Below are 13,026 nucleotides of genomic sequence, written 5' to 3'. Positions count from 1 at the left end.
TGACCTCAAGTGATCCACCCACCTCAGCCTCCCAAGGTGTTGGGATTACAGGCCTGAGCCACCGCATGCGGCCCATTTTGTCCATTTAAAAAATGAATAACAAAAATAAGGATAACCGTTATACCACTGATATTTTTAACATGGCTCTGGATGTTCTAGTCAATGCCTCCAGAACAGAGAAGTATATAAATATGAAAAATCGGTGCATACCACCGCGCCCAGCAAGGAAACATCTTTTAAAAATGGGAGACACCAGGCCATATTAGAGGCTCAATCCAATAGTGAGGGTGAGGCCGATGATACAAGAGAATGAGGCAATAATTGAAGAAGCGATGCCCTTGAGAATGTTTGAAGCCCTGGGATGCCAAGTGCAAGTGGAGCGATTGCCCTTTAACCAGAAGAACACTTTGTCTGCTATTGAAAAAAAGTGGAAAAAGGTTATGAAGAGTGGTTCAGATATCAGAAGTTTTGCAGAATTTTTAAATTTATTTTTATTTTTTTATTTTTTTGAGACTGATTTTTGTATTTTTAGTAGAGACGGGGTTTCACCATGTTGGCCAGGCTGGTCTTGAACTGCTGACCTCGTGGTCCTCCCGCCTCAGCCTCCGGAAGTGCTGGGATTACAGGCGTGAGCCACCATGCCCAGCCAGAAGTTTTGTAGATTTAGCCGTGGCATGATCAAGGAGTTGCTATCTGACAGTTTCTACTTTCTCAATGAGTTTTCCGAAGAAAAGGGGAGAGGCTGTTTCCCAGGGAGTGCGCAGTTCTGAAGGCTAACCAGGGACGTCTGGTTTTGGGCAACTACAAATGGTTGTGTTCAAACTAAGCGTGTGTCAGACAGGGGTTGGAGTGTCAAGAGAGAAGGCAGGAGCGTTTAGTCTGCTTCAGATATGAAGACTCCCTGTATCCCCAAGGCAGGGGCCAGAGCCCTGCTGCTCAGGAGAGGCGCCCCACGTGGAATGCGCCGGCGCGGGAGGGGCGGCCTGACGCAGGTCATTTGGGACCTCGGCGGGTTGGCGCATGCGCGCGCCGCTTTCTCTTTTCTGAGTTTTCTGTGTTACTCCTGGTTCCGCTGGTTTTTCTGGCTATAGTTCGCCGGTTTTTCTGGCCATAGTCCCCGCGTCCAGGATGGAGCAGCTGGACGAACTGGAGCTGCTGATGGAGAAGAGTTTTTGGGAGGAGGCGGAGCTGCCGGCGGAGCTGTGAGCGAAGCGCGGGGAGGGTTTGGGAACAAAGCGGGAGATTTGAAAGAAGGAGCGGGAGAGGCCGCGTCCGCATCTCCGCAGACTGACCGGGCCCAGAGCCCAGGGGCCCGGGGCAGCTCCCTGGGCACCCGACGAGTCTCCGGAGTCGGGGGCCGCCTCCCAAGGTGTTCTTTGGGGCCACCCTCAGCCAGAGCCTGGACTTTCCCTGCCCAGCAGTTCATTGTTTCCCTTGATTTCACCCGTTTCCCTAATTTGAGGAGCTTCGGCCACTGAAATGTTTTTATAATAGGAAATTGCGACTGCCCAAGGCTTTTCTCGATGTGTAGTTGGATTAACTTATCCTTGGGAGATCTCTGCACCCTCAGCCTGGTGTATATAAATGATCAGAGGAAGTTAACCACGGTCATAATGTGGAATTACTTTCAATATAATAGCAATAATGCTAATTAGCGTTGAGGGACTTTTGCGTTTGGGCTTTTGATCAGCAATATACCTTTTGAGAAACATCTTTAAGGCATCATAGCCAATCTTGGGAAATTCATGGCCTGAGGCTAGGTGGAGTACATGAATAAAGCGTTTGCAAAATAATAGAACGGTCAAATAACAAAAGATAACTTGTAGGGTAATGTGAAAGGCGTTTGGTGTTATCACTGGAGAGGTAATGACTTTGGACTCTCGGTTGGCCCCTCACTGATGCCGCAGTCAAACGGGAAAGACTTAAGAGGTACTTAATAGGAGAAGGGCTGTTTTCTTGAGGAGAGATTATTATTTTGCATAATTTTAGACGGCTTGGACCGATGGATGAAAGTATTGAGAAATTGACCTACCCACTTTAAATATAAAGTTCTGAATTACTGTGTAAAGGATTGAGCTAATTCGATACGTATTAAGCTTGTGTTCTGTCCAGTGAGATTTTATCGAAAGATTTCCGGCATTACGTTAGCAGGTTGGACTAAATTATTTCTAAGTACAATTCTGTGGCTTATGGTAGGACTTTCAGTGAACCTCGGACACTACTCTTTTCCATAACATAAGACTCATATTTACAAAAAGGATCGTGTCCAAAACATCTCCTTTTACTTGTACTTTGGGAAGACTTGCACCAATGGTAAAAATTTGTTTAATAATATCCAATTTATACTTTCCTTTTTCTTTTTTTCTCCCCCAGAAACCGGGACTTTTTCTGTCGCTCAGGAAGGGGCGCAGTGGCATGATCGTATCTCACTGCAGCCTCAAACTCCCGGGCTCAAGTAATCCTTCCTCCTCAGCCTCTTGAGTAACTGGGACTACAGGTGTACATCATCATGCCTGGCTTCCAGTGCATTCTTAATCCTCATTGTAATGGGTATCCCACAGAACTCCTTACAGAAATTAAAATGGAAAATCTCATATCATGAGCATGTTTGAAATGGCATTACTCAGAAGTTTTTGTAATAGGAATTCTGTGTCTTTGCTCTGTTAATTTTACCTATTTTGGCTAAATGTCATTGCAATAAGCTTTTCAGAAGAAAGAAACCTAGAAAACTGGAAGATTGGTTTGTAGATGAAACAGATTGGTTGGCCTCTTATTTCATGGTTGTGCTAAAATAGTTTTGTATGTGTGTGCTTTAGATTTCTGAAGAAGGCGGTTGCTTCCTTTCCTAGAACAGTTCTGAACCGAGGAATGGATAACCGGTACCTGGTGTTGGCGGTCAATACTGTACAGAACAAAGAGGGAAACTGTGAAAAGCACCTGGTCATCACTGCTTCACAGTCACTAGAAAATAAAGAACTGTGCATCCTTAGGAATGACTGGTAATTTTTTTGTGACTTTGAGCACCGATTCGAGTCTTAAGGGTACCATCGTAAAACTCATCAAATGGCTTCTGTGAATGTTACTATAATTTAATTGTTTAAAAGGGAGTAGATTTGATCCTAGCCTAATTCTGCATGAAAATTGTATCTATTACTCCTGTATCTCAAGTCTCATATTCCAAAAATTGGCTTTTGTTGTCATTTGAAGATCATGTGGGCCAGACATGGTGGCTCACACCTGTAATCACAGCACTTTGGGAGGCCAAGGTGGGCAGATCACCTCAGGTCAGGAGTTTGAGACCAGCCTGACCAACATGGAGAAACCCCATCTCTACTAAAAATAAAAGAAATTATCGGGGTGTGGTGGCGCATGCCTGTAATCGCAGTTACTCTGGAGGCTGAGGCAGTAGAATCGCTTGAACCCGGGAGGTGGAGGTTGTGGTGAGCCGAGATCGTGCCATTGCACTCCAGCCTATGCAACAAGAGTGAAACTTCGTCTCAAAAAAGAAAAAAAAAAGAAGGCCAGGCGCGGTGGCTCAAGCCTGCAATCCCAGCACTCTGGGAGGCCGAGACGGGCGGATCACGAGGTCAGGAGATCGAGACCATCCTGGCTAACACGGTGAAACCCCGTCTCTACTAAAAAAATACAAAAAACTAGCCAGGCGAGGTGGCGGGCGCCTGTAGTCCCAGCTACTTGGGAGGCTGAGGCAGGAGAATGGCGTAAACCCGGGAGGCGGAGCTTGCAGTGAGCTGAGATCCAGCCACTGCACTCCAGCCTGGGCGACAGAGCGAGACTCCATCTCAAAAAAAAAAAAAAAAAAAGAAAAGAAAAGAAAATCACGTACAAAGAGCCTTATTAATGACTACTTCCTATTTCCCAGTACATTCTAAGATTGCAGCTGAAACGCATGTTAGTTTTAACTAAGAGCAAAATTAATTAAAACATATAGGCCTTAGATTTCTCTACTCAAAAGTGTGGTATGTGAGGGGTGGAGTGTAGATGCAGAAAAGCTAGAGGTCTAACTTTGGCTCTTCGTCTAAGCTGTGAATTAGTTTGTTATTGTTGTTGTTGTTGTTTTTGGAGATGGAGTCTTGCTCTGTTGCCCAGGCTGGAGTGCAGTGGCGTGATCTCGGCTCACTGCACCCTCCACCTCCCAGGTTCAAGCAATTCTCCTGCCTTAGCCTCACAAGTAGCTGAGATTACAGGCGTCCGCCACCACACCCAGCTAATTTTTGTAGTTTTAGTAGAGACAGGGTTTGACCATGTTGGCCAGGCTGGTCTTGAACTCCTGACCTCAGGTTATCCACCCACCTCGGCGTCCGAAAGTGCTGGGATTACAGGCATGAGCCACCGCGCCTGGCCTAGTTTGAACTAGTTCAGTATGATTTTATTCTTGTACACTGGGTTTGGCTTCATGCTTCAAGACTTATAGAAGCTGTAGATTTCCTATAAGTCTTAAGAAAGAATTATTAAAACAACCCAATTCAGAATTCGAGCTATATATGTTACGTTAGCAAAGGTTTTTTGATAGCTTTTGCAATAGACTTTACTGGCACTAAGTTGTTTTTCTCTTTGGGATTTATAGAAGACTGTTGAGTATTCTCAGATGTGTTTGGCACATAGAAAGGGATAGAGTGACTAGGAGTTGTTTTAGAAGACTGTATCCTGGTATTTTATTTTATTTTTTTAAAGACCCAGAAATTTAGAAATATTTTTTTCTTCTTCAGATAAAATACTCATTTATTTTTTTGAAGCCTCCCTAATGTGTTTAAATGTAGGAACCTAAGCAATATATTTATACTTTAACTTTGCTTTACTTTCAGGTGTTCTGTTCCAGTAGAGCCAGGAGATATCATTCATTTGGAGGGAGACTGCACATCTGATACTTGGATAATAGATAAAGATTTTGGATATTTGATTCTGTATCCAGACATTCTGATTTCTGGCACAAGCATAGCCAGTAGTATTCGATGTATGAGAAGAGCTGTCCTGAGTGAAATTTTTAGGGTAAATAATAGTAACAGTTAATGTTTCTGCAGGGTCTGAGAGTGTTACAGAGCACTTTTACATTTATTATTTCAGTTAATCCTCCCAGCAACCCTATAAAATAAATGGTATTAATCAGCTGCATTTTATAGATGAGGAAAATGGGCTCAGAGAGGTTAAGTGACTTGCCCCGCAGCCACATAACTACGAGGTGGCAGTGCTAGGACTAAAGGCCAGGTGCCTGAGTCCTTCAAATCTTGTTCAGGGCTTAATAAGTAATTATAGTAAGAAAATTAATTTAAATGATAAACTTTTAAATTTAAACACAGCTAGACATTTCCAAACTTTGCTTCATGTGATTCCCACTAAACTAAAAGTAAATGTGTAGATCACTTTTAAAAAATGTATTTTGGTAGAAAAATTAGCCAGGTGTGGTGGCATGCACCTGTAGTCCCAGCTACTCAGGAGGCTGAGGCAGGAAAATCGTTTGAACCCAGGAGGCAGAGGTTGCAGTGAGCCGAGATCAGGCTACTGCATTCTAGCCTGGGCAACAGGCGAGACTCTGTCTCAAAACAAATAACAAACAAATTGTATTTTGGGCTATTTCAAACATACTAAGAGATGATTGTAATAAACTCCCATGTACTCAACACCCAGCTTTTTATTTATTTTTCTTGAAACATGCAGTTTTATTTTAAAATAAAATAAGTCTCAAAAAAAAATGTATTTGGGGGCTGGGCACGGTGGCTCACGCCTGTAATCCCATCACTTTGACAGGCCGAGGTGGGAGGATCACGAGGTCAGGAGTTCAAGACCAGCCTGACCAACATGGTGAAAACCCGTCTCTACTAAAAATACAAAAATTAGCCAGGCATTGAGGCGCGTGCCTGTAATCCCAGCTACTCGGGAGACTGAGGCAGGAGAATCGCCTGAACCCCAGAGGCAGAGGTGCAGTGAGTGGAGATCCTGCCACTGCACTTCATTCAGCCTGGGGGACAGAGTGAGACTCCGTCTCAAAACAAACAAAAATGTATTTTGGGCTATTTCAAACATACAAAGAGATTATTGTAATAAACTACCATGTACCCAACACCCAGTACATTTTTCTTGAAACATGTACTTTTATTTTATTTTGAGCCTCACTGTGTCACCCAGACTGGAGTGCAGTAGGTCACCAAAGCCTTGACCTCCCAGGCTCAAGCAGTCCTCCCACCTCAACCTCCCGAGTAGCTGGAGCTATAGGCATGAGCTACTGTGCTTGGCCTGAATATTAAGTTTTAAAAAACTTTTTGGTCCAGGCGCAGTGCCTCACGCCTGTAATCCTAGCACTTTGGGAGACCGAGGTGGGCGGATCACGAGGTCAGGAGATCAAGACCATCCTGGCTAACACGGTGAAACCCCATCTCCACTAAAAATACAAAAAATTAGCCGGGCGAGGTGGCGGGCGCCTGTAGTCCCAGCTACTCGGGAGGCTGAGGCGGGAGAATGGCGTGAACCCGGGAGGCGGAGCTTGCAGTGAGCCGAGGGCGTGCTACTGCACTCCAACCTGGGGGACAGAGGGAGACTCTGTCTCAAAAAAAGAAAAAAGGTCTAGCCTAATATAAGAGTTAATCAAGAAATGAAGTATGAAGTAGTTTTTCTTTTTGAGTGGAGAAAAATTCCTTGCCAAAAATCTCTGTTGCAGGTTAAAAAATATTTTTTTCTTCCCAAACATTACTGTTTTTTTTGTTTTGTTTTTTTTTTTTTTTTGAGACGGAGTCTCGCTCTGTCGCCTGGGCTGGAGTGCAGTGGCTGGATCTCAGCTCACTGTAAGCTCCGCCTCTCGGGTTTACGCCATTCTCCTGCCTCAGCCTCCCGAGTAGCTGGGACTACAGGCACCAGCCACCTTGCCTGGCTAGCTTTTTGTATTTTTAAGTAGCCAGGATGTGTTAGCCAGGATGGTCTCGAACTCCTGACCTTGTGATCCGCCCGTCTCGGCCTCCCAAAGTGCTGGGATTACAGGCTTGAGCCACCGCGCCTGGCCGCAAACATTACTGTTAAGTAGGTTTAACTTTTATATTTGAATGGTATCTTTTACTTACATGAGTTTATCAGCTATGCCTTTATTGACTTTTCTATTGGGTGGATTATGAAGTGAAATTAGAGTACAATACTTTAAATATTATTTGAGAGCATTTTGAATATTGGTTATTTTAATTTTTTTTCAAAATGGAGAACATTGATTTTAAAAGTAATTCATACTCAGCCTGGCCAACATGGTGAAACCCTGCCTCTACTAAAAATACAAAAAATAAAAGTTAGGCTGGGCATGGTGGCACACACCTGTAATTCCAGTTACTTGGGAGGTTGAGGCATGAGAATCATTTGAACCTGGGAGGTGAAGGTTGCAGTGAGCTGAGATTGTGCTATTGTGCTCCAGCCTGGGTGTCAAAGCAAGAGTCTGTCTCAAAAAAAAAAAAAAAAGTAACTCATGCAATAATAATTCAGACAATTCTGAATAGAAGAAAGTGAAAGTCACTTATAATTCCACCCACCAGAAAAAAAATTATTTAATATTTTGGCATTTGTCTTACCAGTGCATTTTGGCTATGGTGGTTTAATAGATTAGATAATAAATATACAATTGTGTCTGTTAATATGTTGTGAAATAAATTGTGTGATTTGTTTTTGTAGAGCTCTGATCCAGCCACTCGCCAAATGCTAATTGGTACGGTTCTCCATGAGGTGTTTCAAAAAGCAATAAATAATAGCTTTGCCCCAGAAAAGCTGCAAGAACTTGCTTTTCAAACAATTCAAGAAATAAGACATTTGAAGGAAATGTAAGTAGTTATAAGAGGAACTGCAGGTATAATTTTATTATGTAACTTCTGTCCTAGAAACTGTAAAGTATTTGTATAGACTACCCAATATAAATTAGTGTAATCTAAAATGCAGATTTCACAGTTCCAGTACACTGTTGAAACTCTGTGAAGAGTTTCTGAAATTGCCCAACAGGATCTTTTTGGGTAAAAATATCTAAATATTTTGTACATGTGCGTAACAGATTCCTTAACTACTTTCAGAGAATGTATAAAGAACTTTTTTTGCATTAGTTCTAGAAACAGTGTGATATACTGAGAATTATATGGGGTTGGGAATAAGATGAAACTAGTTTCAAAATGCAGCTTTATGGCCAGGTGCAATGGCTCACGCCTGTAATCCCAGCACTTTGGGAGGCTAGAGATTTGTATTTTTAGTAGAGACGGGGTCTCATCGTGTTAGCCAGGCGGATCACCAAGTCTGGAGATTGAGACCGTCCTGGCTAACACGATGAGACCCCATCTCTACTAAAAATACAAAAAATAGCTGGGCGTGGTGGCAGATGCCTGTAGTTCCATATTCTTGGGAGGCTGAGGCAGGAGAATGGTGTGAACCCGGGAGGCGGAGCTTGCAGTGAGCAGAGATCACATCACTGCACTCCAGCCTGGGTGACAGAGCGAGACTCCGTCTCAAAAATAAATAAATAAAAATAAAAAATGTAGCTTTACAGTATTTTTTTGGGGGGGAGATAGGGGTCTTGCTATGTTGTCCAGGCCTTACTCAAACGACTGGGCTCATATGTTTCTGCCCACCTCAGCCTCCTGTGTATCTGGAACAACAGGTACATGCCACCATGCCTGGCCTGCCTTACCAGTTTTTGTTTTGTTTTCGAGACGGAGTCTTGCTCTGTCGCCCAGGGTGGCGTACAGTGGCTTGCTCTCAGCTCACTGCAGCCTCCACCTCCCAGATTCAAACAATTCTCCTGCCTCAACCTCCCAAGTAGCTGGGATTACAGGCATAAGCCACCACACCCGGCTAATTTTTTTGTATTTTTAGTGAAGACGGGGTTCCGCCATGTTGGCCAGGCTGGTCTTGAACTCATGACCTCAAGTGATCTACCCACCTCGTGTCCCAAAGTGCTGGGATTACAGGCAGGAGCCACCATGCCTGGCCTAAAATTTTGATACATATTACCAAATTGCTCTCTATAGACATTGTCCCAGTTTATATTTCTACTGACAATATATGAGACTTTGTGAGACCATATGGTCATCTACATCATTTTTGATCAACTGGAAACTGCCTGATTTCAAACAGCCTTTTGCAAGGATAACCTTCACTTTCAGTAGTCTGACTGTGTTTCTCTAGATCTTTTTGGATGCTTTGGTATTAACAGTTGCTTCCTGGCTTGAGGAATTTCAGCTTCTCTTTCAACCTGCGGTTGCTATTTTGCTTAAGACAATTTTGCCTGAGCTAGCATTGCTAATTTTGTCTTCTCTATTGGACTGGCTGTCTCAGAGAACTGACACAACTCTGCTCTGTCAGTCTTGGTAAGCTGGAGGTGGCAGAAACCTAGCAAAGTAACAGCTCATTAAATTTGGTATTAGAAATATCGCACAGTTAATATGGTAAATGTGTAGTGTCCTAAAGTCTCAATGTCTGATGAATGTGTTATTATACTGCTCCCTTAAGCAAGTGAGAAAAATTATAAGTTGTATCTTTTTTTTTTTTTGAGACAGAGTCTCGCTGTGTTGCCCAGGCTGGAGTGCAGTGGCTCACTAGGCTCACGGCAAGCTCCGCCTTCCGGGTTCTCACCATTCTCCTGCCTCAGCCTCCTGAGTAGCTGGGACTACAGGCGCCTGTCACCATGCCCAGAATAGTGTTCTCCTATAGTTAGCACTGTATTTGTTGTTGTCATCATGGTCTTTATACCTTAATGATTTTTTTTTTCTTTTTGAATCTCGCTCTGTCGCCCAGGCTAGAGTACAGCACCGCAATATTGGCTCATTACAACCTCTGCCTCCCAGGTTCAAGTGATTCTCCTGCCTCATTCTCCTGATTAGCTGGGATTACAGGCATGCGCCACCACGCCCTAGGTTTCACCATGTTGGCCAGGCTGATCTCGAACTCCTGACCTCAGGTGATCCACCCTCCTCAGCCTCCCAAAGTAATGGGATTACAGGTGTGAGCCACCACGCCTAGCCTGTACTTTAATGAGTTCTTATCATCAGCTAAGTGCTTTACATACATTGTTCTATAATCCTCAGACTAACTATGTAAGGTAGTTATTATCTCCTCCTGTTTCCAGATGAGGAAACAGGCTTAATTAACCGTGACTTGCTCTTAGTCATACCTCTGGTAGTGCAGAGTTGGGATTCAAACCTAGGTGTGATTTTATATATAAACTGATATGCCCCTACCACCCTAGAGTAGTTATTAAGATTGGGGAGCTTAAATATAAATAAGGAACTGGAATAATCATCCTGCGAGGGTAAGTTTATAACAGCAGTTCTCAAAACTTTTGCTCTCAGGACCCCTTTACACTAAAAAATTATTGAGGACTGGAAAGAGCTTCTGTTTATGTGGACTATATCTATGATTAATTACTGTACTAGAAATTAGAACAGATGTTTATTAATTCATTTGAAATTAACATGTATATTCATTTATTTTGTTGTTGTTATTGAGACAGTCTTGCTCTGTTGCCCAGGCTGAATTGCAGTGGCATGACCTCGGCTCCCTGCAACCTCCACCTCCTGGGTCAGTCGATTTTCCTGCCTCAGCCTTCCGAGTAGCTGGGATTACAGGTGCCTGCCACCACGCCTGGCTAGTTTTTGTGTTTTTTTTTTTTTTTTGAGACGGAATCTCACTCTGTCACCTGGGCTGGAGTGCAGTGGCCGGATCTCAGCTCACTGCAAGCTCCGCCTCCCGGGTTCAGGCCATTCTCCTGCCTCAGCCTCCCGAGTAGCTGGGACTACAGGCGCCAGCCACCTCGCCCGGCTAGCTTTTTGTATTTTTTAGTAGAGACGGGGTTCACCGTGTTAGCCAGGATGGTCTCGAACTCCTGACCTCGTGATCCGCCCGTCTCGGCCTCCCAAAGTGCTGGGATTACAGGCTTGAGCCACCGCGCCCGGCCTAGTTTTTGTGTTTTTAAGTAGAGATGGGGTTTCACCATATTGGTCAGGCTGGTTTTGAAATGACCTCAAGTGATCCGTTCCTCTCGGCTTCCCAAAGTGTTGGGATTACAGGCATCAGCCACTGCACCTAGCCTAAAATGTATATTCATTTAAAAATATCAGTCTATGGCCGGGCGCGGTGGCTCAAGCCTGTAATCCCAGCACTTTGGGAGGCCGAGACGGGCGGATCACGAGGTCAGGAGATCGAGACCATCCTGGCTAACAAGGTGAAACCCCGTCTCTACTAAAAAATACAAAAAACTAGCCGGGCGAGGTGGCGGGCGCCTGTAGTCCCAGCTACTCGGGAGGCTGAGGCAGGAGAATGGCGTAAACCCGGGAGGCGGAGCTTGCAGTGAGCTGAGATCCGGCCACTGCACTCCAGCCCCGGCAACAGAGCGAGACTCCGTCTCAAAAAAAAAAAAAAAAAAACAAAAATCAGTCTATGCTTGTTAACATAACATTTTAATGAAAAAAACTATTGTAAAAAAAATGTAATGCATGTCATTGTTTTACATTTTTTCAGTTTCTTTTTTCTTCCTTATTTATTTTTTTTTGAGGTAAGGTCTCTCTTGCGCAGGCTGGAGTGCTGTGATGAAATTATCACCCACTGTAGCCTCAAACAATCCTCCAGCCTCTATTTTTTTTTCTTTCTTTTTTTTTTTTTGAGATGGAGTTTTGCTCTTTTTGCCCAGGCTAGAGTGCAATGGCATGATCTCAGCTCACCGAAACCTCCGCCTCCCAGGTTCAAGCAATTCTTTTGTCTCAGCCTCCTGAGTAGCTGGGATTACAGGCATGCACCACCATGACTGGCTAATTTTGTATTTTTGGTAGAGACCAGGTTTCTCCATGTTGGTCAAGCTGGTCTCGAACTCCCCACCTCAGGTGATCCGCCCGCCTTGGCCTCCCAAAATGCTGAGATTACAGGTATGAGCCACAGAGCCTGGCCGGTTTTTTTTTTTTCTTTTCTTAAAGCTACAGCACCCAATATTCCCAGGTGGTCTCCCATCCAAGTAGTAACCAAGCTCAACGCTTCTGAGATAAGATGAGATCAGCTGCATTCTGGGTGGTATGGGTGTAAACCAAGCCTCTATTTTTGCAAATGTTTTAAAGTATGACTTCATAGAAGATCGTGGATTCTTGTATCTGCTTCTGCATTCAAAATATTTCTATATTTTATGTCATGTAGCCTCAGAAAATTCAACTGTACTGTCATGAAAGGAAAATGATAAATAATGTATTCATATTGTTATGACATAATTTTGACCTTGTAAGAACCCTGAAAAATTGATACTTGGGTTTTTTTGTTTCTGCAGATTTCTCACGTAAGAAGTTAACGTTCCTATATACTGTCCTTTGATGTTGTAAGACTGTTACTGCCTTTCTGTCCATATGACCCTTTTTCCTCTTTAACATTTCTGCTTTCCATTGCTTGGTTTCAGGAGCAATAGCTCCATTTTTTTAATATATCCCAAAGGTATAACTGGGACTCTTCCAATTAGACCATGGTATGAATTAGAGCAAATTATCTGAAATTTGATGTCATGTCACTGTTTCAGTGTTATTTGGATTTTTTTTTTTCAGACAGGGTCTCACTGTGTCACCCAGGCTGGAGTACAGTGGTGAGATCACAGCTTACTGTAACCTCAAACTCTTGGGCTGAAACGATCCTTCCGCTTTAGCCTACTGAAGAGCTGGGACTATAGTTCCACACCACCATGCTTGTTGTTATTTGGATGTTTTTAAAAAATTGTGGTTAAATGCATATAAAAATCACCGTGTTAGGCTGGGCGTGATGGCTCACCCCTGTAATCCCAGCACTTTCAGAGGCTGAGGCGGGCAGATCACGTGAGGTCAGGGGTTCAAGACCAGGCTGGCCAACATGGTGAAACCCCATCTTTACTAAAAATACAAAAATTAGCTGGGATGGTGTCATATGCCTATGGTCCCAGCTACTCAGGGGACTGAGGCAGGAGAATCACTTGAACCTGGGAGGTGAAGGTTGCAGTGAGCCGAGATTGCGCCAACTTGGACAACAAGAGCGAAACTCCATCTAAAAAAAAAAATT

General features: G+C 43.7%; 1 protein-coding gene across 2 annotated transcripts in view; it reads left to right on the top strand.

The window, feature by feature from the left end:
- The window catches only part of DNA2 (DNA replication helicase/nuclease 2), a 63,108-nt gene continuing 50,082 nt past the window's right edge, over positions 1-13,026 (top strand). Inside the window, exons 1-4 of one of the 2 annotated variants that reach the window (XM_023205074.2) lie at positions 1-1,202; positions 2,817-2,999; positions 4,824-5,007; positions 7,660-7,805. In XM_023205074.2, the coding sequence (XP_023060842.1) occupies positions 1,129-1,202; positions 2,817-2,999; positions 4,824-5,007; positions 7,660-7,805 (587 nt within the window). In that variant the 5' untranslated portion in view covers positions 1-1,128. Of the gene's footprint in view, positions 1,203-2,373; positions 3,000-4,823; positions 5,008-7,659; positions 7,806-13,026 lie in introns of both variants that reach the window. The other variant, XM_023205075.2, reaches the window with a different exon arrangement.

The sequence above is a fragment of the Piliocolobus tephrosceles genome, chromosome 9 (assembly GCF_002776525.5).
Source record: "Piliocolobus tephrosceles isolate RC106 chromosome 9, ASM277652v3, whole genome shotgun sequence".
NCBI lineage: Eukaryota > Metazoa > Chordata > Mammalia > Primates > Cercopithecidae > Piliocolobus > Piliocolobus tephrosceles.
The sequence above is the reverse complement of the archived record's forward strand: the minus strand, read 5'-3'. Positions and strand labels throughout refer to the sequence as shown.